Source organism: Antedon mediterranea, chromosome 6, assembly GCF_964355755.1.
Source record: "Antedon mediterranea chromosome 6, ecAntMedi1.1, whole genome shotgun sequence".
Classification (NCBI taxonomy): domain Eukaryota; kingdom Metazoa; phylum Echinodermata; class Crinoidea; order Comatulida; family Antedonidae; genus Antedon; species Antedon mediterranea.
The window spans coordinates 18,383,092-18,409,665 of NC_092675.1; the positions used below are offsets into that span (position 1 = coordinate 18,383,092).

The 26,574-nt window shown below is 32.0% G+C and overlaps 1 protein-coding gene across 1 annotated transcript; it reads right to left on the bottom strand.

Annotated features, from left to right (window-relative positions):
• Positions 1 to 1,787: 1,787 nt before the first annotated feature.
• LOC140052163 (neuronal acetylcholine receptor subunit alpha-10-like) lies at positions 1,788 to 26,457 on the bottom strand. Its single transcript, XM_072097599.1, has 7 exons — positions 26,264 to 26,457; positions 15,718 to 15,811; positions 11,869 to 12,005; positions 7,627 to 7,671; positions 6,402 to 6,511; positions 5,564 to 6,102; positions 1,788 to 5,255 (listed from the first exon to the last, which is right to left on the bottom strand). The coding sequence occupies exons 2-7, from the start codon at positions 15,758 to 15,760 to the stop codon at positions 4,660 to 4,662; spliced, it is 1,470 nt and encodes a 489-aa protein (XP_071953700.1). The 5' UTR covers positions 15,761 to 15,811; positions 26,264 to 26,457; the 3' UTR covers positions 1,788 to 4,659.
• Between the last annotated feature and the right edge of the window lie 117 nt (positions 26,458 to 26,574).

A 26,574-nucleotide genomic window follows, 5' to 3' on the forward strand; every position in this document is an offset into this window, starting at 1 on the left:
CAATATTAATTGGCCAAGATATAATAATATACAGCCATCACATGGTACACTTACATCGAACAGGCACTGAATTGACAAATCGCTTTAAATAGTCGTAAAATCAATGATTATCCATTAAAATTGACACTTCAACCATTATCTACACTTACGTTCAATAAGATTCATTATGGTCGTTCATCAATGATTCTTTTGCAACTGAAAACAGGTAGAGCCGAATTACATAATATTTTAAAATGTAAATCTAGTTATTCATTTAAAATTAACATAAAGAAATCCAAAACCCAATATTGTTGGACCTATTTTGATGCCTCTCGGGCAGTCACTGTTATGTCCATGTATCGTCAGTTTTTATTTTATATCTATGTTAATTTTTGTAAATGTTGTTGCTTAACCATACCTTGATGTTAAGGTAAATGGTAATAAATTTTGAATTGAATTTTGAATTTTTATCGTCACGTTGGAAGCTAATAATACAGACATACTGTAGGCCTATACATGTCAAAATGCAGAATACCATCATCCCAACTTATTTATTCATATTTGTAATAAACAATCATATTAAAATCATGTTAATTTGATTTTAAAAAAAAGATTATAATATACCAAACTTTTGCTCAATACATCCACACACATGTCGTAAATAATCTATTTATTGTGTCATAAATAAATTCTAAGATTTAAAACATGAAATCACCATAGGCAATCTGAAATAAAAGAGTAATCGAAATCTAGCGTACAGGATGCGTTTTGATGACTTATGTCACTTCATATAATCTTTACCATACAGTGATTAAGTTAGACTTTGAAGTTGGCAAATTTGACATTTTCCTCCAGAATGTATTACTGAAGAAGACTGATATACCTTACCTACTATTACTTTTCAGGTATTTAGAATTAAATCAACACAAATTGTAACATTTCAAAAGTATAAAAGGTTTCCACATAGAATAAATCGTGCTAAAATATTATACAGAAGAAAAGAAAATCAAATTATTTTCATTATTTATTTGGTATTTTTCAATATTTAAATAACAGCCCCCCCCCCCCACCCACAAATGTGCGGAGGCAAGGGTCAACCTAAGTGAACTAAACCACTGTAGCTGGATAGATACACATGCATTTGTTAAGAATAAATAATCGTGTGTCTATGTTGTCACATTTGATATAGCGTATTCTACCGAGTCTCAATGTGCTGATTTTAGAAAAAGTAAAAAAAAAAACAAAAAAAAAACAAAGGATCATATGCTTACCGACTAAGAGAAAACAAACGTAAAATTAAACAGAGAAACCAAACGTCTATCACAACTTATGATGAATTGAAAATCATAGGAGGCCTACATGAAAGTCAAATTTCGGATTCTACACCTTTTGGTTGAAAGCTTTAAAAGTATGTTCATATTGTTTATATTGTTGTTGACTTTGTGAGTATCATATTTGATTTCCAAATAAAGAATTAAGACGTTTTTTTGTCTGTTTCCACGCGTCAAATTATAGATAAGATTGCGGCAACGCGTCAGAATGTAGTAGACGACCTGGTAAGCTATAATCTGTTACTGTGTGATACACTCGCACAGGTTTTATTCTGTCATTATTGCGTCTAGTGTTTGACATGATTGATTTTCAAATAAAACATGTAATCGTGAATCGTAAAACTTATAGATGAGTTGAAACGCGTCAACTAATGAGCTACTTGAGACGCTTCTATTCTGCTATTTTAAAACAATGATTGCACAAAATGGACAACGGATACAGAAAATTGGTTAAAGCATTATAACACACTATTTGTGATAATTTATTCAAATCATTATGATTATTTTAACGATATTCTGGCTTGACATTCATGGTAAACTTAAACAAATATATCAATATTTTGAATTTCATCTATTAACAAAATTTACATTTTATATATTTACATGATCTCATAATGGTTTAGTAGATCACTCATTTGAAAAATATTATAATACCAACCTAACATAGGTCTACACAAATGGTAGTTTAGTTGCTCTTTCAAATAGTAGGCGTTATCATTACATATATACGTTGTTGTTTATGCCATTCTCAACAGTGGTAGTATTGTCATTTTGTTTTTTAAATTAAACGGAGGATTTGAAAAAAAAGTAGGCATAATGCGGGATGTTTCCATTAGCGCTAACGGGCTTCCATTTCAAATTATTTTTTTTCCTTTCAGTAACAGTCATTATCGTGGTCGTCATTTGTCACCTCTGTCATAATCAACATGTCCACTGTCATCATAATCAACAACGTAAACGTTATCTATGTCATAATCATCGCCAACAATCATGTTCTACAATCCTCAATACAAGAAAGCTCGACAACGTCATCGCTGACAGATGGCTAATTTACTTATTTTATACAAATTTGACGTGTACCACATTTTTTCAGTGGCATTTAAAGAAACTATGATATCTATTTATCTATATAGTACTTGTATAGGTGTATGTTTATAATAATATATATATTATTTCTAAATATAGTTCTTCTACCTAACCATACCTAGATTTTCTTTTGAACTAATATTTCTATAATCAATTTCTTACTTACGTCAAATGTTGTAAATTGGTTTATTCACATAGATTTAAATGAAGGTGATACAACCTATTCCAGTTCTATTCTATCCTATGATTGAACTTTAATCCAAAACGTTTCCAAAATGACAAGTTATGCAAATTGGATATACAACGGTTGTTTTTAACAGCATGAGTTTACTTTGAAGATATAAATAGAATGCGAAATGGATAAAACACTTCACAATGCTTTACTCTAAATTACATCAAAGAACTTAAAACACAAGAATCTCCTGTTCTTCAATTTGCATTCAAAACACAGTATCGGAAGTACAGGGTTAAAAGGTCAAACTGGGCGACGCCATTTCACAGCATGGAGCAGCGCCCCCTCCAAACTAGGAAGTCAATTACTCTAACCCCCCCCTCCCCCCTAGAGTATTAGCAGATCCCCTCTATGATTTTGACTTTCTAATTTGATGCGGGCGCCCTACTCCTCAGTCAATTACTCTATCCCCCTAGAGCATTAGCAGATCCCCTCTATGATTTTGACTTTCTAATTTGATGCGGGCGCCCTACTCCTCAGTCAATTACTCTATCCCCCCTAGAGCATTAGCAGATCCCCTCTATGATTTTGACTTTCTAATTTGATGCGGGCGCCCTACTCCATGGCTCACAATGGCGCCACCCATAGCTCTATTCTATCCCACAATGCCTTTCGAAATTGTTACGCGCTTCGGACGAACAGGAGATTCTTGTGTTATAAGTTCTTTGATTACATTTATAAAATATGTGGAATAAAATATAAATGTAGGAACAAAAACAGCGAATACAAGGGAAGAAATGTATATTTGTTCATTTTCATTACTGTTGTCATGTGGGAATTCATACGCCAGGACGTTGATATTAATGTTATAGCCTGCGTCCTCATGAAAAATTGTAAGCATTTTCTTTCAATTACGCCTACATGTTTTATATATGCAAATGCAAAATGAAAAAAAAAATATTTCACCATGACTTCATTCTGTTTAATGGGGGTAATACTTTCTTCAACGATCTCCTATTATTCTTCAAAAATAAATTAATATTGACCATATGTATCTAAATTCAATATTTGAAAATTTTCAGTCATCCTAATTGACTTAACTCTAGGACAGGCCTACCACTATTTAGAAGACCAAGTAACCGATGAATTCAGAAAGCAATTCACGACATCGATCAATTTGTAGAGGTGCAGAAAATAGTAACATTTCTATTCTTGTTGGTGTCTATTTCGTCACTGTGTTCTATTTATGAAAGATGCGAACTTTGTTTTTATGACTAGCAAAAATACATTTTATTTACAGGCTAAATATTTCATTAACTAGAAAGTATATTAATTTATTGTATCTTAATAAAGTAATCAATACTAGTAATCTCTTTTAGTAAATCTATTTCCAGATACACAAAACACATCCACATCCTAAAACTTCAGAATAAAAGAAATAGGTTGCTAGATATTAAAAATACTAAAACTCACTTTTCATCAAATCATCATCATGAGTTTTCATTGTGGAGAGGACAAAGGACGAAAGGACGGAAAGAGTATATTATTGAGCTTAGACGCATGCGTAGATTATTCTTTTGTATACATTCCGTCTAGTTAAATCTTGCTATTGATCCAAATGCAGACCTATAAGGACTTAAACAACTTTTTCTAGCTTATCAAAACAGTTACAAAGAAATTGAGTGACGAAAATGACCTCAAATCTCATGCTTTACCAGACAACGATGTAAAAATGTAACAGAATGTCAACTCAAATCAGAGCGATGAAAGTAACGAACTGACTGGAATCGATATGCAAACAATGCTCAGAAACATTGGTTAAAACAAATGTAACCGCTAACTCTGGCTGGCTATGACAAATAGAAGGTAAATTCCCCCGTTATCATTTATAATCTGTTGAATACCATGCATAATGACATTTGAATTAAGTTTGTACAATAGACAGTTAAAGTACATTGTATTAATTTGAACAGTCATTAAAAAATTATTTGTAAACGGTTGATGTGTATGAAAATTATTAGCAAAGAAATTTGGCATAATAATATTAACATTATTTTACAGAATTGTCTATTTGATTGCAAAACGTAATCATCATTTAAATGGTTTATTAGCAGCAAAGATAAATCCGATTGGCAGAAATATATTAACAATAGTAAAAATGATCAATAGTGCTCTGTCGATGACAGCGGCTGCTTCTCTCCATTCACGGGCAGAGTCCATATCAGTATCTTTCTTACGCTTCAATTGTGCAAGGAAATCAAGCTGAGAAGAAATGTTGTTAATACTAGCTTCCAAATTGCGCGTATTATTTGGTCGTTCTTTGGTGTTATTATCTAAACACCCGTTCTGAAAGGGCTCGGAACCTTGTTGTTGTGAATTCTCATCAGTAATCTTTGCTTTGGTCATTCGCTCATTCAAGTAGACGTTTTTACCAATTAATTCGGTTCGTCTAAGTTCAGTTTCCTCCTTGTTGTAAAAATGATCGCTAATGTTATCGTTTTTTAAGTCTGTAAGGACAGCCTTCGGTCGACATTTTCCGACAAGTCTAGAAACGCAGCCGAAGACAAACCGACGCATCCACGGAGGCATACGAATACAATTTCGTTCCTTGTGATACACGTGTAAAATCCATACAGACATTGCAACCGAAAGTGCAACCATTCCAATCATAACGATAAAATATTTCCCTGAAAGATAAAATACACATATAACGCTATTAAAAACATTTGAATGAGATTTCCTATAACAAACTCGCAAACTCTAGCAAACTAAACGTTTGATGGTTTATTACAGTTTCGTTAGCAAACTTTTACCAAATTTGTATTTGCAAACTCGGGAGTTTTCAAACTAAAGTTTAGTGTAGACTTCTGAAAAAATGTTAGCTGTAGTTTGCCGAATTTTGCCAATTAGCAAACTTTGGAAGACTCTGAAGAGTTTTCTCGAGTTTGCTTTGCTTACCCAACGAAAAGAAAAAAAAATTAAAAAAAGTACTTACCTATGATAGGAAAAGTGCCATCTGACGCTGGAGGAATTGTAGCAAAGACCAACTGATTAAATACAATCAATGATAATAAGACAGTAATCGACAGATTCATTTTTTCTCCCGACTCAGGAGGCAAGTAAAATACCATAATAGATAGTAAAGAAATGAGAACATATGGTAGAATCAGGTTTATTACATAGAAGTCCGACTTGCGAGATAAGTAGAACGTGTAAGTTAAAACGGTGAAAGGGTCCGGGCAGCATTTGTAATATTCCACCTCTCGAATTATAGGTACATTGATTATATTCCATTCTCCATTATCTTCAAACGCGGATATATCGGCATTTGATGCTATTGCTTCTAAGTCTACCTGTAGCATATCATGAGCCCAAGAGCCAAATTTAAGAGGACATGTCTGAGTGTCAAAAGGATAATATGTAAGGTCTACTTTACAATAACAAACGTATATATAAGGTGTGAGGTATTTTATGGTTCCATTAGACATAACACTAGCTGGTAGATTGGGATCATTGCTTCCATCTTCATCAACACTATAAACAAATAAATAAATTCAAGTGTTAATATTTTCCTATAGTGGATAAACTTCTTAAACAAAAATGTCTAAAATTAGTGTTCCTGTGGTATGATAACCTAATGAAAAACACTTGTTTCATTATTTCGAAATCTTTTTTCAATACATCCAATAGCAAGTAACTCACCCATTGCATAGTGTATAAACTTCATCATGCTTATAAGTGGAGTAAAAAGAGCCATCAGTATTGAGACCTGGAATTCGGGAGTGGCTCACTTACTAATCATCGAAATTGATACAAACTGTAAGAACACGTACCTGCTGTAAAGTACAATGTCTGGTCTCCATAGCCTAGTAGACGCTATTCTAATTACTGAAATATTATTAAATTCTTGTTCATTCCAAGTTAGAAAGGGATCATGCCACGACTAAAATATAATCAGAAAACAATGTATTTAGATTTTGGAAAGCTATTATGTAATAGTGTAATATTTAAATTAAACGTCATATAACATAATTAAAAGAACATTGTTTTAAGATTTGACTTTAAAATGTCTTATTTAGGTAATTTTATGTTAAAAAAACCCCCCCTTTTTTCAATATTCTATTGCAAAATTCGTCTCTTTATAATTCCACTTTTCATTTGTTTGAAACTTAACTCTTCGTCTTGTCTATGCAAGGAAACATTAGGCCTACATCTATGTATATCATTTCCTAGCATCCTCCATATTTTATAATCTACTATGTTATTCATTTCGTTTTTATAATTAAAAACAGAACATTTTGAATATTTCAATTTCTAGCTAATTTGAAATTAAAATTGTCTTATTATTTAAACGTTTCACTCTGTATGTTTTACCAAAACCAACGATTCTCTTTAATGTATTGCCAGAGGCGTTAACTTGTAACTTTCAAGTTTGGTTGATATTAATAAGTAATGTAATGTAAAATAATTCAATTTTTAACCATACCCATTTAGTGGATTTGTTTTTGTACATGCTATTATATTGATTTTTCTTCAATACAACAATATAATGATGAATAAACACAGAGGCAGTAATTACAGTAATATTAGCCCAGAACCATGCGACTGTTGTTAAAAAATACATTACAGTCCTTAATTTAATTAGGCCGAGAGATGTTCGCTCTACTTAGAATAATAGACGGCATAGCCCAGAGGGAAATCACCGACAAACTTTAGAATGTGAATTTCATATATGCTAATGATACAAATCACTCCTTCATTGGAAGTGAGCCAAATCAAAAAATGAATATTGTTATTATGTCTACAACTTTTCTACAAAAAAGTATTGCCAAAGAGGAGAGGCGATTGTTGATCTACGTTTTGGTAGTGTGTCTCAGGCAATGAGAGAGGAAGAGGATCCACCCAATTTTAATTGACAAATTTCCTAATGTATTTTACATTAATTCACGCTTGTCTATATGATTGATTTTTCTATGGTATTGACTGTAATTAATCAATGATTGATCGATTATTAATTGACTGATTACAGTACAAATGATTGGCTAATGTTTTAATTACCTGTCGTAACCAAACGCTAAGTGTTATTTGCTGCTTGATCTCATCCTTAATGATAAAAACAATAGTAAACATTATCATAATCATATATTGTAATCATCTTCGACGTCATCAACGTCATAAGCATACACATTTTTAAGGTCAAATATATGTCAGTATTGGGAGCTTTCGATTTGCGACGACCAGACATAGGAACTAGAACGTTTCTCCAAAAGACGGTTGTAGCATAACAACCGACACGTCGAGACATTAATTCTTTTGGTAGCACATGGTGTAACTTAACTCTACTAGAAGGTAATGTTACCGGTAGTTATTGTATGCATAAATGCAGTCAATGAGATGTTGTTTCCTATACTCGATGGTCCCAAATCGATGGTCCAGGCGACTAATGGCACAATTGCCTAGGCCCCAGGTCACAGGTTGTCATGAATCGAAAACTTCCAATTTTCCAATGCGTCCATCGTCACCAATGTATTATAATCATACTATTGTTTCTTTACGGTTTCCAAATGAATTGATGCGTTTATAACGCATCAATTCATTTGGAATCAAGACAAGTCGTAGAAAAATATAAATCGCAGCAACACGTCGAACCAATTTCTCAGAAACCGTTTAAATCTGTCTATAAACCTTATTGTGAAAATGTATACGGCAGAAAACTACCATTACTGTAGAAATTGCCGTAACGAATTAGTGTTATATTTACAGTTATTAAAAGGATAACAAATTCCATCAAAAGGAGACGATGTGTTAGGAATTGTAAAACTTGCAGTGATTATTTACGAATGGTTCAACGGTCATTGAACTGCTGATTGTTGAACCTAAAGTCAACATCATTGATACGAATAATAAAGAAATACCATAAATCAAATATCGTAATTGTTAACAACTTAATTGTAATAGTTGAAGAAACTCGTAACCAAAGTTTCTTCACCAAATATTAGATTTATATGTTGTAAAACGTGACATAGGCCTATATTTTTTATTCGATATGATCATTTTTTTAAAGTGATGTTTTATTACAGACAATCATTTTGTATGAGCATATTTCTTGGTCTCTACAAAATGTTACAAATTTTATTAATTAAATTTAAATTAAAATTTATATTTAAAGTGAAACTCCAAGCATTTTAGGGTTTTCTGCTGTGGAAATTTGATTTTAAAAACCAAAAATATACAAATATTCCGCCGATTCATAACTCAGAATATTTCCCTTTTTGTTGTCAAACTCACTTTGCCACTAATGTTATATCAACACATTTACCACTGTTATCGTCAAAAGTTGTATTATGTTATTACTGTATTTTTATTAATATAATTCGTCATCAACTTCTTCTCTAGTTACATGAGTAACTTAGAAAAATGTTACATGATGTCTATGGAGTAACTCTATTTCTGATTAAGGTCCGTTTATACTATGACGATAAGAATAGGCTCATCTATGGGTTAATAGTACATGCCAGCCCGGCAACAGGGGTTGATAGCTGTAAATTAGGCAGGAAGCTACCTTGTTATTCTCTGGCTTGTACAGCAAAATGGCAGGCGAATTATCTCATTTAGACAACGGCTTGCGATTATCAGACAAATTTTGGGCAACCTCTATCTATCCCAACTGTAACGTTTTTGCGTTCCGTTGGAACAGTTTGATATGAGGTCCAGAAGTGTGTGTCTGTCCTAGGCAAGCATTCACTCACTTTTTAATGCCTAGGCGCTCAGCGTCCAAATGATTATTATGACAGATATAATTATTTCTCAGCGACTGGTAACTCGGAAGTCATCTCTAGAATTAACTGTCGTTACTTGGCAAGGTTAACGGGCAAGGTTAACGTGCAAGGAAGGCGCGGCCGGGTCGACATCCTGCTACTTCCTCCTCGTTTAGTTTAGTTTTAGGATGCTGGAATGTTCGGTCTTTGAGCATCCTGTCTCATAGAAACGCTAGTTTACCTAGAAAGTCTGCTGTCGTTGACCATGGAATTAATGTTTCCGCTCTCAGCGAAACACGGCTTACGGGTAACGGCTCTATTCGGAAGGCAAACTACACCTTCTACTGGTTTTTTTCTGATAACATGAGACCTAAGCATGGAGCTGGTTTTGCTGTTCATAACAAGCTACTTTCTTGCATTCAGCAATCCATTGCAATATCACCCAATCTTATGACTATGCGTCTGTGTCTGAAAAATGGTTACATCACCATAATATCTGCTTATTCTCCAACATTAATAGACAACGCTGAATCAAAAGGCGTTTTCTATCAAACCATTTTCAAAACTCCATCTGGTGACAACATAGCACTCATTTGCGAATTCAACGCTAGAATTGGCTCTGATTTCTTGAGTGTAATGTGATTGGACATCATGGGGTTGGTAAAATGAATGACAACGGGCAACGTCTTCTTGAATTATGTGCTGACCTCTGTGTTACCAACATCTACTTTGAAGGTCCTTTTTGTACCAAAACAACCTGGATTTTTAACGTGTCTAGACTCCGTGCGAAGATAAAGATTAAGCAAGTTCTTGTGCATGAACTCCTGTATGCGGATGATGCTACCATTGTTGCCCACTCCCAATCTCAATTACAGGCATCTTGCAGCTCCTTTTCAAAGACCTGCTTGGATTTTGGAATGTTGATCAACATCAGCAATACAGTATTCCTGGCTCAGGGCGCAGATAAAGAACCACCTAACATTTTAATTTATGGTAAACCCTTAGAAGTTTTAAGAAAATCTACCTATCTCAGTTCTATTATAATCTTTTATTGACAACTGGGGATAACAGCCAACATGGCATACAAATAGTGGGCGATACATGAAAATGGCAATAACAAACTTAAATAATATTTTCACTAATTTTAAGAACTTAAAAACAAATTTTTACAGTAATAAAGGTTCAATAGAGAATAAAAACACAAGGCTATGACAATGTATATTATAAGTTTGGCGTATGTGTGCAGTAAATGGGCATTCACATAATGCGTGAAATTCGATCTGCACTTTGCCGCATTTACAAAGATTTTCATCGGGTGTGTGCGAGACCACCGCCCAGTTTCTATTCTAAGGTTATGAGATATAAGTCGTAAACGTGAGAAAGTTAGCCTTTTATGCTCCGGTACAGCTCTACAGTAAATGACACAAACTGACTAGATATTGAGCTTGATACACGTATTGAAAAAGCAGCAATCACTTTTGGAAGACTTCGTGCTCGTGTATGGAACAACCATAACCTTACCATCAAATTGAAGACTCACATCTACATTGCATGTATAGGCCTACGTGCTATCATAGGTGGTGTTTCTTGGCGTGATCGTGTAGGGCCTACCCAGTAGTGTTGTGTCGTCAATTAGTGGTACAACTAAATTTGTAGCTGGTCACCAATTATCTGCCAATGCAAATGTTGCTGAATGTGAAAGGCTTCGTGGTATTCGATGATGATACAGACATGTTATTTGTTTGCCCCTTACTTGTTCCCATGTGCCAAATATACATTCAAAAGTATTATATCACCCGCCCAAATAGAACCAAAATGCACCAATTACTTAATACCAGGTAAAACAAACTTAGCTAAATTTATTCATGAAATGTTGTATTTGTTTTAGTTGTTGCTTTGCGATATATAAATTATGTATCGGACCAAATATTTATGTCTTAACGAGTTTAGTTATTTATTTTTTAAGAATGTTCTTTCATACCCTGAAGACAAGGGTCAATAAAGAAATAAAAAATTCAATCATCAGAAAACAAAGGGAAATCTTTTTTTATATAGGATAACCATTAAAATACCATTTTCGATAAAAATAATATTTAAAAAAATCAATTGTTATTGTCAATAAGAACGATGTCATACAACAGAGCGATTTTATTGTGCTTATTAATAATAATATCGTTTGATTTGATTTGTAAAAAGAAAGAAGACTATAGATGATTATCATATAGGTCTAGAATAGAAACTTTTATAATTTCGTTTGGCTTTTAGTCGCGTGCAACGCGACTCTACAGCTCACCATGTCGGTCGGTTGGTCGTTCGGTCGGTCGGTAAACACTAACCTGAGCACGCAACACTGCATGTATATGGCCTTGTTTTAGAACATCTATTTACGTATCATTGTTCGTTATCGTAGTGGTATCAACGGGTCTTAATACTTCACACCAATGTATATCTACATTCGTCGTCATTTGTAATGTCTCTCTAAAGTAGCGTTTATCTAAACATGAATATGGGAATCAAAATAAATGAAATTAATTATACTTACAAAATCGATGATGTGAGCAGGTACAATTTCGTGCTTTACAACCGTCGTTACTGACTCGTCGATACTGGGTCGAATTATGTTTGTATAATTTCTGAATAAATACTCCACCAGGTATCGAGAATCACAATAGGCAGTTCCTATAATTAAACAATATATATTTAAGAAAGTTAAATGTAAACCGAAGAAGAAAATATATATTTATATAAAGATAGATGAAACACGTTATATACATCCATGTTTAACATTAGAGTATCTGAATTCAAAGTCATATGTTTTACAGCTCTATTTAAATACGTACACGAAGAAGGCAGTTAGAAAGTTGCCAACAAAAATGGTTTCACAAGACGATAAACTGAGCACCCCTAGTGCCCCTCAGAGTACGCTATTATGCACAATTAATAGTAGCATTATCATGTCTAACGAATATGAGAGTGGCCATCATTGATATATAGAGGCAGATGAAAACCAATTTCTTATCTTAAATCTGTTGAGATTGCTTAGCAAAGCCTGATTTATATAACATCCACCTACAGAAACAATCCAATCATGTCATCATACTGTTTATATCGCATAAACTATTTTCTGATCGTGAAATACGTTCTGTTGAACAAATAGCAGTAAAGCCTATCATTAAATCAAAGCTATTTATATTACTTTAAATAAATTGAATTAATTTCTTCGCAAGAAAAGTTGAATTTCTCATAGGTTTCTGGACTATAGTGTCTGATGTATGTTAATTCTTTACATGAATAAGATATGATTGATTTAATAAAAAAACAAACACTACAATGGTACACGAGTACATAAAATTAACAGTATTTTAATTTAAAGTATGCCATATTCTTATTTATTAACTCAATTGACTCATGCTTTATTTAAAGTGTTTATACTTAGTATGACCATTGATGCCCTCCGCCCCACCAAGCAAAATAGAAAAGAATCACAATTTCGAAGTATAATATACTATATACTTTATCCTTTAATGGATATCCTAGGCCTACTAGGTAAAAGTGTAATAATACTGTATAATCTAAAAACTAAAATGAAATTATTTATACAAGTACAGTATGGTGTTGTAATCAGAGAGGTATGAAAATAATTATTTTATTCGGCTGTAATAATATTACGAGAATATTTCTTTTATAGTCTACAATAACTCAGCCATTACCTCTACGTGCCCTGGTTGTTCATTCATTCTCATAATTGCAATTCTATAATTGTATTCTTGTTATTCTTAAAGATAGCTGTCAGTTTATGTATTTGTATTCTAAATGTTAGTAGAACCAGTTTCAATGGTGCTTGAAATTATCTATACAGATATTTGGTATAGGCTTGTGTAATGATGTATAAGCCTAGTGAGGATATCAAGTATATGATACAATGGTACAATTGCTGTACGCTGTTTATATGTCTGTTTGCTGGTGGTCTTACCATAAAATTGTTTAGAAAAGAAAGTACTGTATAACTAACAGCAACAGTACTGTGTCAGGTGGAAAGATAGATTTTTATTATAACGATTTTTGAATGCTAAAATGTAGGGTACGCCTAAATCATTTGAGCTATACCATAAAACAGTAGCTTGTAGATTTAGTATCTAATCTTAATAATGATGGTATAAATATACTGTAGTAATACATGCAATCAGAATTAAATTTATTTAAACGATAACAGCAAAGATTGCTATATATGTTTTCATTAATGCATAATATAAATCCAAGGCCAAAACAAAACAATGGTGTTGATAAGACCCGGATCTCAATGATTGAGTTATAAAAATTAATCAACAAAAGCTATATTGTAAAAGTAAAGAGCCAGAGAGAAATGTTAAGCGTTAGTTAATCTCCAGTTTAATGGGAAAAATATTGTGAATAAACGAGATGAAATTGCTTTTTCTAATAAACATTTACGGAATTGAACACGTCTCAATTAGTCCTTTGTTATATTTAATTAAATATGTAAATATTATGCAAAGTATAACTATTAATATTATTATATCATCAAAGTTGTTACTTAAGTAATTATTAATAATTATTCTAAGATAGTACATTGATTTAGTCAATTCAATTCAATTAATAACAAGCATAAAACGAGGACCAACCTAGAAGAAAAACTTGTCTCAGTTGGCCCTTTAACATGGTTAATAAGAACAAGTAAGAATATGAAGCATCAGTAAAAATGTATAATAAATAATATAATTGTCGTTGTTTTATTTGTAGGTCTGTTGACCTAGTATCTTGTTATATATATAAGATACTGAAGAAATTAGAAAAACAGTATACTCCATGATTGCATTAATTTCGTAAAATCAAACCTCTCATTATCTCAATAACATGACTGAGCTCTAAAAATAAATAATAAAAAATTATATTGTTTTATATAACTCTTATAAAATTAAGCCTGTTTGTCACTGCACTCATGGCGAATCTAAATAACGTTGATGCGTATATTCAAAATGCTCAACCAATCAGACATCAAGAATGGTTGATCTGCGAAAATGAATTCTAGTAGAAAACACAACCTTTAGATATAAATAATGCGAAAGTTCTGTATCATCTATATACTTTAAACTTTATTTGCAGAGACAGTAAATTCAATCTAAGTCTGTATAATATATGTTTGAAGTAATAAGAATAAAATATAATATGTTAGGTAATTTTTTTCAATTCACTTTGCCAGTCATTTAGATTTTTACTTGTTTTGATGTTGTGCTCGTTTATTTTAATGTTTTTATATGATGTATTGTGTGGTTCTCAATTTTTGATGTTATTTTATGCTATCTTTTAAAAACATTTTAAATATTTGTAGTACCTTTTAATAATGTAAAAAATTGTCAGAATTCAGTTTTTCTGTGAAGATGATTTTAATAAATATACCATTATACCATTATGAATGAATGAATAAAGAAGCTAAAACAGGGAAAAAGGACTGCGTAAGACCTAAAATACACTGCGACATTTATGTTTGAAAGTTAGCAACATATGTTAATAGGCCTATAATAGTAAAGGAAGCATTGAAAAGTAATCAATTAGACGTGCGATCAACCATTGTAAACTTTGTAAAATGTTCATTGCATTTAACTTTTTATTTTTATTTATTTTTATTTTTTATTTTATTCAATCGAAACCAACAGCGATAATTACCGCCACTAACAGGTTTGATACAAACAAAGCCAGGACTGTTTAAAGCACCTTGATTGGTCCTGACATTGATCAAGGGCTTCTCCCTTGACCAGAGGTCTGAGGCAGATACTAGATGCAGGGGCCACCATAATATAGTCAACAGTGCTGATTTCAAATACCTAACGGGACCCCAGCTACGTACATCACCCGCTATTCCCAGATGGTTTCCCATCCAAGCTCTAACCAGGCCCAACATTGCTTAACTTCAACGTGGTAAAGCCGTATATAATAATTTTTTTCTATTCTCAATTACTTCAGTACTCAAAACCGTGTTAATTTGAAATTGGCAAAATAAGTTTTGAATATCGAATTACGATGAGTATGTTTTTCTTGGAATAGGCTAAGCTTCAATTTATATTAAATAAGTTTTCTGTAGATTTACAATTAAATATATTCTTCCAAACATTTTAATAATTTATTTTAAGTTGATTGTTTTGCAACACCTTAAAGCATCTCATTACGGACCCTCAATACTATGCAAAGCATTACAATAATATTTTATTTTAACAACAACATATTAAGAGAAATACATGTGTTTGTTGTTATCTCGAAAATCAACATTGCCGGAAAGGATGATACCTGACATTTCAGAACTTATTTATCTTTTCCCCCATTGTTAACAAAGTATATTGCAATTAACAATAAAATAAGCAAAATGTTAAAAACTTACCCACACAAATAAGGCATACATATAGGATTCCCGTTGATGCCATTTCAATGATCTATTTCCTTATCTGTTTCTAAAGTTTGCATCATTCCATAGACTACAAAAGACACAATAGGTATAACATGATGAAATAAATTTAATTAATGACTGTCACTCACCACAAAGCTTATGGTCTATCTTCACGTGATCAAAAAGAAAAACTAATTTACATACACAACACTAGCAAGCTATGTGATTTAACACAGGTGGGTTGGTAAGTCAGTTTTCTGATTTCTATACGCGTCGTTTAATTACCTTCCAATCAAATTATACGTCTGAAATTCGTCGTATAATCGTACAACCTGCAACGTATTTAGTATCAAAGGAGTTAGATATCACCGAAGATGCTTGTGTTTGCTTAAAAACATCTATTTTAAAAGAACATGTTTTTATTTTGTTACACATTAACGCAATATCTGTAAGCCAATTGGCTCTCACACTAAAGTGGTCTGAATTTATAAGCCACTAAATTGCACATCAGAAGCGCCTTCGAGCAGTTATCAATATTGTTCAGTCGCTTAAATCCTGCGAAATCCTATAATATCCTATAATATAACGGCAATGAAACTGATTTTGATCAATATGGAAACATTATCGATTAATTCTATAATACAAATTATCATCTACGAATATAAACTACCGTCATTTTAAATAACGTGAAATGTAAGTGTATACATTCTGGAACTTATACGACCACGTCTAGCCCTTCTGATTGCTTTAGTGGAATAAGTCATTTTACAACTTTAAAGTAATATGTGAAAGTTCAAAACATATATGCTCTTACAGAAGTTGTTTCTATTATTTAGCAGGTTAATTATTTTATCCGTTTAAATCAATCATTGAAGATAATAATAAAAACAAAAGGAATGAAAATATTAAAAAAAAGAAAATAAATAATCATATTGTAATTCAATTTAAAATGTAATATAGAATAATTTTACAGAAAGTATTCAACTGAGAAATTATCTCATCAAGAAATATAAATAACAGTGTTGATAATGGCTTTATCGATTCTAAGGTGAATTTTCAAATGGAATAGTTTAATTAGTATGGTGTGCAAAAGCATAACACGTGTTTAAAAAATTGACTCGGCCATTTTAAGCAAGATATTCAATTCGTGAATATTGACGTTGATACGAAAACTCAGGTTACATTTAATTGTAATCAATACCAATTGCATTTGATGATTAATTATATGATGAAGTGTCTTGGGTGACCTAGATTTTATAACGGCATACACTGAACTGAAAACCATTAAGTTACACCAAAATGGGGAAAAATTAAAAGAGTGAGAATGATAAATATGCTAAATCAATCAATCAATCAATCACATTCTATTTCGAATACTTCGTATATCCATACGCATTAACATGAATTATTAATTATGAATTCATGTTGGAACAACAACAAAACAAAAACACAAGAAAAACACAACAACAGAACAACAGCGACACAACAACAGAACAACAACAGCAGCAGCAACACCACAACAGCAACAACAACAAGAGACATCTTTTTTTACGAAAAGGAATTGAATGTTTCGGATAAATAACGATCAGCGCAAAATTGTACTTTGTATTCATGAAACACTCTCAACCAGTAAATCGATGTTTCATTTTCAAAAAGTATCAAATACCAAAATATATAGAAGTTTCTGATTGAGAACTAATAACTTTTAGATACATTTCAAAATATAAATCAAAATAATATAACTATTATAGGCTTATCTGTAAACGAGTGAAGATGAACTAATCTGGAAAGAGAACAAGTTAACCGCGATTTAAGTTAAACTTTAACCATTTTCTGTAAACACCAACATAAGTATAAGTTTCTTGATTGAGAAATAGCTTTGAGATATATTTAAAAATAAAATGTAAAACTATATATAAGATTTTCCCCTGAAAATAATTGTAAAAATATTGTTTTTGTTGAATATGCTATTTTACTGCCACATAATATTAAATTATATCTGTCCAGTGAAGATATTCTTAGCATATTTGTCAATTGAGTAAATATTAGGGCTATATCAATGGTATACTTTAGAAATTACATAAGTTACATTACATGCATTAGATTACGTAAGAAAATCAGTCAGCTTTAAATAATAAATTTGTTTCTAGAGCATTATGCATTTCACGGAGAAAAGTTATATAGATACATCTACTAATAATTATTTTGAATTCGGAAGTACTTAATCTTGGAAGATGACATAAATTGCAAAATAAAATGTTTTTTTTTATTACTAAACGATGCCCTGGATTTAGTTCCTAAAGGCCAGTGAAAGAATTGAAATGCAACTTACGTGTAAAGGACTGTTTAACACGTGCTTGAACTGGTTGGCGTATGTGCACGTATTGGATACACATTACATGTCGACATTATAGAATACATCAATTTCTTACTAGTGAAACCGGAACTAAACTAGAATATCTAAAATGTCAAATTAGCTTCAAAGTATGTCTTCTTAAAATAACCAAGTATTAACATTTATGTATGTTAATATAGTCAATGCTAATTTGCATATTATTTCTTCGATTCTTTCTATATCTTATATTAAAAAGTATTATTAGTGTCTCCAAAAAGCACAGATACTTATATTTTATCATCATAACATGGTCACGCGCATCAAACTAGCCTAAATATAAATGGCATTATTATATACCTTTACATTGCCACGCTAGAGATTTGAAATATATCTTGACGGTGATATTTAAAAAATGTTATATAATCTGTTTCAATGTTCAGACCAAACAGTAACTATGTCTAAGTCTAAGCATGAAAGGAAATTGTCCTCTATGGCCTAAGTAACTAAGTATATGACAGTCACGGCAAACCCTTTAACTAATTTCTTTTTCGAACACTATTTTTTCTTCTTTCCTATCTAAAATTTAATGATGCTTCATTTTCAGATCAGACGATGCGTCTTTAAGAGTGAGAGTTCTCAATATTGACTTGCCTCAAATCTTTCTTAAGTTTCTTTCATGCTGTTAGTATATGTATTTTTGTCGCTGAAACTACTCCAGTTGAAGTTTACATATGACACGCAATGAGCGCCAAAATATTTACATTTACCAATATTAAGCCGAATCACCGTATAGAATCATTATTGGATTACATTATCGTAACTCATCGAAAGTTTTATTGCTTATATCTGAGAAGATTTACATTTCTATTACCTTTAATATTCAAGAACAATTTTTTTATCGAAATCTGCCATTTTATCTTGAAATTGGAATTTTAAAATATTAACAAAGATTTAAATTAATTCAAGTAGAGAAACGAGTTTGGCTGGAATTATAAAATTATCGTCGGTTGGAAATGACTAATAAAATATAAAAAGAAAATCGAATATATAGTGAAGCTAAAACGTAGTCTCTCATTTAGAAAAATATATTTCATACACCTTTAACAGTGAAGGGTGTAATAAATTATACAATGATTGTAAAACGTTATAGATTTTCAGGGCAACACGTATTTAACAATCTCATCAAGAAAACGCCCAAGTGAAAATTACGCAGAAATAAGATTACATCTCAATTGCACCACAGGGCATAATGACAACAGCATTCTGAAAGAGGGCGGTGTAACCTCATACATTACAATATACTGTATATTATATTTGTTTGGATAGTTCTATTGTCGATGTTTGCAATATGATGATGTTTCATTGTTTCTATTTCATTTAAGAGAAAGACATAATTGCTCATGGGAAAATAACAAAGGTTGTATAGGCGAGTCGTGTGATGTCAAACGAAACTACTTTGATCGACATTGACTTGATTGTTTAATTACCTGTTTTACTACCTAACTGACTTGATTTCTAACTGATTGACTGACTGACTTGTACCTTACCTATTACTGTCTTACTGATTCCCGACCGACTAAATAATTAGTTTTTAATAGATTATCCCGATTATTATTACAGACTAACAGACAGACTGTCGTAGTGGTAAAGCTGCAAAATCTATAACAATTGATGCACGTTTTTTCGAATACCAGGGATAAGCAAAACTTGTGTTTGTTCAAGATATAAATATTGATATTAAATACCCGTATATATGTTAAATGGTTTAATCCGAAACAAATAACCCATCCATCCATGTATTTACCGTTATTTAGTTTATTTACTTTTAATAGATGTCCTGGTACTGAACTAGAAGATACATTACAAAAATAATTGGTTAAGTAAAGAAAACTTAGTTTGAAACTTAGCAAGAAAAGTTTGGTAGAAGTGTAGACCAGTTAACAAACTTTGGCAATCACCAGAAGTTAGGCCACTCAGAGTCTTAACGAACGTGTTTGCTTTGATCTGTGAACTCAATTATATATTTTGTAACCAGTTAGTCTACATGTGGACAAATTACAGTTACAGAGACTGTTTGGTAAAGTTTTTTAGTGTAGACTTTGGTTGCTTTGCACTCATGATTCACCAGATAGACTTCAGTAACTAGTCTAGACAAGATTGACTAACCTCTCCAAAAAGTGGAAAATTCAGAGTTTGCATATTTCAAACGAAGTTTTGTAAAGTTTGCTAGTGTAGACTTTGCAGTAATGAATCACCAGATAGACATCCTCCAGTAACTATTCTAAACAAAAATGACAAACTTCTCCAAAAAGGTGGACAAATACAGAGTTTGCAAACAAAAGCTAAAACAAGTGTTTGAAGAAGTGGTTTGAGAAGGTATCGAAGAGAAACTAATCTGCTTTTTTAAATTGATAAACATTATTATTCTTTTATAAAATTATTTCCAGATTGAAGAAAAATAGTCACTATTATACATTTTCAGATGTGATCAAGTTTAACTTCGATCTGTGATGTTCTTATTTTGTTACAGATTTTATTTTTCTTTGTTTATTCTAAAAGAAATAATAATAATAATAATATGAAGCACTTAAACTGTGAAACATATTGTTTGTTTCAAATGTGTGAAACCTAGTTTTTTTAACCTATCACTGCAGATTCTTTACTGCATTTCAGTAAAAATTAATTTGTAATACGTTTTGTTTCACAAGTATTACACATTTTATTGCTTTAGCATTGATAGAATTTGTTGAACAGTAATTGGGCTAATTCATAATTCAGTACAATAAATTCCTCATGTATTCTAGACAAGAATTGTAGGCCTACAATGATTGCTATAAGAATCGTTAATTTGATTGAAGATTTTCTTCTTCAATCACTATTCTACACTTGTATTCCTTATTTTTTTTACAGTTATTATCTTATTTATGATATTGCTACAAAGCTGTTGAACTTTTGAACGTATTCTCATACTTTATATTTATAGGTTTATTCATTTTAATATAGATATGATGACTGAGTTACTAAGCCTCTGTAATTAAACGTGTAGTGTATACCGAGAATTAAGTGAACCATAAAAACACTAAGACATAGACTGGTTGAAATGATTTTCATGACGTGTAACTTGTCTAATGCATTACAATTTGTTGTAAGAACATGGTCAGAAGAAACAATATTTCAGACAAATTCCGAGACACTATGAATAATATTAAAATGTCTGGCTAATGAATAAGTACAATTCCAGCAGTTTTATAATAAGCGATGAGTCAAGTAGATATTACGGTTATAGGGCCTATTGGAAATATATAGAAAGAACTATTGTTGTGGTAATTTATGAACAGGTAGGCCTACTACAAATAACTTCTATTCTGATTTTACAATAGCCTAAACTATTTTACTACTTATAGCCTACACGTGATGCTTCCATCATAATATTATAATAAATAATTCCTAAAAAATAATATGACTTCAGCTTTGTGTATCGTAATGATGTAAGAATCTTCGGTAAAAGAGAGTTTGTGGTATGTTTTTAGCAGTAACAACAACGTGGTTTCGTTTATCTTGGGTTTAGAACGATACGTTGAACCTTAGTTATAATTACGATGTGGTACTATATTTACGTTCTAACTATAACAGTAATGAACTTGCGAGTAAGCTACATTGAATCAGTGTCAAGGTAAATGGGAATCAGGCAATAAATCAATAACAATTATACAAATCCAGAGGACTGATTGATTGATATCTGAAAATACATCACACTCTGCGTTACCAATTATCACCATCCAGTCACAGTAAAATCGATAAGATGTATTTTTACATTACACATTTACATACTGTACAGTACAAAATAACAGTAACCCCAGTCCTAAAACAACAACAACCCTGCTAAGTACATGTACGCATGGAGGATGATGTAAGTGACTATCCTAGTATTGTATCACTTCTACCGGGGAATACTCTTTCCCGGTCCTAGAGACATTTAGTAAATCGCGTGAATTTGTGTGACGTATGGTCGTAGGGAAAACATCTCACCAATTAACTAAACATTTGGTTGCCACTTGGACGCAACGCAAGGACGTAAAAGCGCACCGCAAGCAATTTTGCCAATCACGTCGACGAGATGGATCATCTGTTGCGTTGCTTCTACGTCGTTACGTTACATCCAAGTGGGAACCAAGCCTTAGCTCTCTGACGCAAAGCTACTTCGTAGTAGTACATCACATTGTAAATTGTAATTAACAATGACATCTAACAAACCACTTGGTCTGCTAATGACTTCAACAGCCTACTAACTAATTTGTATTTCATTTGTGATTAACAATACTTGTTAACGTTAATGACCTGGCAAAGCCTCTAACTCTAAATAAATAATATTTATTACTTACACAATTGATTATCTTCAAATTTCTATTGGTAAGAATGACTCAAGCCATAGAGTTTTCAGCGTTTGCCAATGGTAACAAGTCACTTTGAAATAACATTTCTTCTTGAATTAGAAATAGCATGAACTATGACAATACGTTTACATGAAGCTTCACGCCACAATTAATTATCTGTTTAATATATATATTAATTATGACTACATGAAGGCTATAATTTCTCCAATAACAAGGCACAAGCCTGAATAGAAGACGCCTATCATAGGCCACAGTGAAAATGAAACTCGCTGCTTATATTGAAACAATTTTTTGCGCTAAAACAATGAGTTTTTTCTTTTTAGTGGTTACAATTTCTGATTGCTTGACGTAGTTCACTCCGCAAGGAGTGACAATCAAGAACTAGAGACATCTCACTCTTTTAAAAGTGGTTAAGCACACTCCTCAAAAGAGTGACCACTCACTCGAAATAAATTTAACATTAAGAGAGCATGTGACGCAGTATTGCAGAATTTGCATATGATACTGGGCACGGGGAAAAAGTCATGGTATAAAATTTAACTCTGAAATAAACTATAATGATCACACGTTATATTGATTTAGACATTGATACAGATACAGATACAGATTCATTTATTATCCAAAATAATATTGGAAATTACAGTGCTCATAAACCTTGGCTTGCCTAAAATAAATATAAATATAACGGGGACTATCTAACAAATGTTTTGTTATAATGCCTTATCCCAGCTGGGTAGAACGAGTACTTGTAACGGTCCGTCTGCGCATTCACCGTCCTCATCCTACCACTTCTAACGATAACGGAGCCGATAATGTCCTTATGAAGAGGATGGTTGGTGTCTTCCAATATAGTATGGAACACATCGGCAAGACGTTCGCTGTAGAAAGAGTCGAGCGTTTGCACAGACGAACCAATTACTTTCCCCGCTCTACCCAGCACCTTTTCAATTCGGTCTTTATCCCCTTTACTGATATTTTGATGGGATTATATTACGTATATTAAGTAAATGTAAATATGATACAATGTATTGATTTGATTTGTACCTAAACTTAAATCCCAATCCTGTATGACAAGGCTACTCAGAAATCCCCCGGCGAATCCTAAATGCACTTCCAAAGTAATTATATATTACTAGTTAATGTAATTTAATATCTGCTGGCCACAGCACTTGGGTTAAGAATATAATATATGAGTTATCGAGAAAATGCAATTTCAGTTTACTTGTTACTTTAAGAGTGCTCGCCGGCTTTTGAAAATTCTGTCCAATCTTTTAACACTAGCAGGTCTGAAAATAATACTAAAAAGTGGTCCAAAATTGGGACAGTGGTCCGGATTACCTCTAAAATTTAATAGAGTGGTCATTGATCACATATCTGTATTTTCATTTCGGTAAAGATCTTGTATTACTTTTTGAGTAATTCTGCTTACAAACAAAGAAACAAACACACGGAATCGATTACATATAACTCCTTGGCGGTGGTAAATGAAAGTTTATAGTTCATATTTATGTTGTAGTTTTGTTATGTATTCAAATAGGTCAAATATTTATCACATCGCGGTGTTTTTATAATACGGACTATCCATTGAAATCGTATCTTTACGAAAAAAAGTTGGTACTCGCGAATAAAACGACATACAAAATACAGTTTTACCTTGAAGGCAGGCACTAGTACTTGTGGGGCGGTAATAGTTATTCAGACCAATTCTAATTACCATACTCTTTTGATTTGAGATAGGCCTAATTATAGTAGTTAAACAATACAGATTGTAAACAACAAATAACAAAAAATATAGACATACAATAATCGTGATGGATAAAACATGTCATAAAATGAGTAACATAATTATAGCTTAATTCAGAAATTAAAAATATTAAAATGAGACCACAGAGGCATCGGAAACCTAATACATACATATCATATTACTATCCAATATTTATCAATTAATTCAATGTAATATTTTTCAATGTTCAGTAATTGCATATTTATCATTTAGTAAAACAGATGGTATGTCAATCAATTGTCAAACTATTAATTGTGTATGTTGTATGTTATTAATATCATAGTGTTATTGTTATTATCTAAATTTTAAATACAATTGTATTGATTAATTCACAGCTGGCCATGTGATTTAGTTCAAATCTAATTTATAATGTACTCCCAATAACACATACTATAATTATTAAAAAAGCTGTTTTCATTGTTTTTTAATTAATTAATTAATTACGTTAATTACGGTATAAACTATGCTAATTGATTCATATTAAAGAAGTAATTTATATACAATAACTACAAAAGACAGGGGCGGATCCAGGATTTAGAAATAGGGGGGGGGGGGGGGGCGTAGGTTTGCGAGCGAAGGCCTGGGTTTTATTTTTTTATTTTTGCACCTAAACAATCAATGAGTTAAACATTATTAGAAGTATTTGTCACGTGTTATAGAACAAGTTTCCTTTAATCCGGACACAATTTTATGAGTCGGCGGTCGCTAAACAGTACGGTAAGTCTTTGAGAAGTTGATTGAGTTCAGCAGATTTGAATAATTTATATTTTAAAGGATTTATAAACGTTTACACTTGTATGATTGTGTGTTAGACGTTTAGTAGTTTCTTTTCTTGGTATAGCAACGTTTTTTCAAAGAAGAAAATAAAAAATATGAATAGATGGATTTTTCAACTCAATGGGTATGTGTTGGCCTCTGATTTCTTTTTTTAGACTATAATTCAAGATAGACGTCGTGAGTTATACGATCCTTGTACACAGGTACAGGATTGGCGAGCACGTTATAATCAGCAACTACACTGCCATTATTGACACAATTTAGAGAAGATACTAGTACTACTACTATACTTGATTGATGACGATACAACTACTGAATTAGTTGTGTTGCACAGAAGCACAAAATACATCCATCGTCATATTAAATATGTCATAGGGTGCGATAATTAATATGAATCGATTATAGATTGCTCGTGGATGTACGTTAAATGTTCAGTAACATAAATTTGACAACAAAATGGCACAACAAAAGAGAAGAGCCCAATCTTTCGACTTTATGCTATCTTGCAAAACTTTCCGTATTATTTTTTAATTTTAATATTATAGATATTCTATATGTAGTTTAAGTATAAATGGTAAGAATAAATGTGGAACGCACCCACCAAAGAGAAAAAAAAACTTTTCGTATTTTCAAAAATAAAACACAATTGTTACATGCTGGCGCAAGTATGTAAACAATTGGTTTGTACGAAACTAAAAGTGATAAAAGTCATACCAGTAATATCAAAATAATGGTCTATGCATGTTGCAGTTTTAAAAACTAAAAAAATCTAAAAACATGATTAGGCCTAAATGAAATAATTATACCGTAGTATATTTTCAATTAAAATATAAACTAATGGTCAGAGGCTGGGGCTTGAGCTATAAAATAAATCGTTGTTAATTAAAAACATTCTATTGAAATGATATATTATATAGTCATTAATTGTACACTATTTTACTGTTGTTTAATTATGCTGTTTACATACAAGTAATTTGATCATTCTGATTGATTGATTAATTAGCTAATGATAATATGATATAATATTTACCGAATCATCCTTGCATAATATCACGTACATAACTGTACAAAAGTCTAATTTCTAATATAGCTATTAACACTACAATAAATAAATCAGCGCTATGTTAACTAAATCTAAAATCTAGAACTGCATAAATTAGTTTATGTTAACTAACTAAAGCTAACGCTGTGTTATGTTAACTTTAACAAAGCTGTGTTAATCAAATAGCTATCTTCAGCTGTGTGTTTTACCTTAGGGTTCCACTTCAGGGCAAAATTGCTGTCGAAGAGTGCAACGAACTATACAACAAGCAAGCACATCACAAGGTGAAAAAATATAACGGTTATGTGGGCCTTCGTATCTTGTCTGCTACCTTCTCTACGGACGAGGCCTGATCTGCTCGATAACAACCAAAGTCACATTTCGATGTTCAATCAACTACTGAAAGAAACAAGACCAACACTGATTGGTAAATGGAAATGGCGCACTTGGTTATCTAAACAACACGATATTTGATTGGTCCGTTATCATCAAACGGTTGCAAACACAACATATTGGTGAG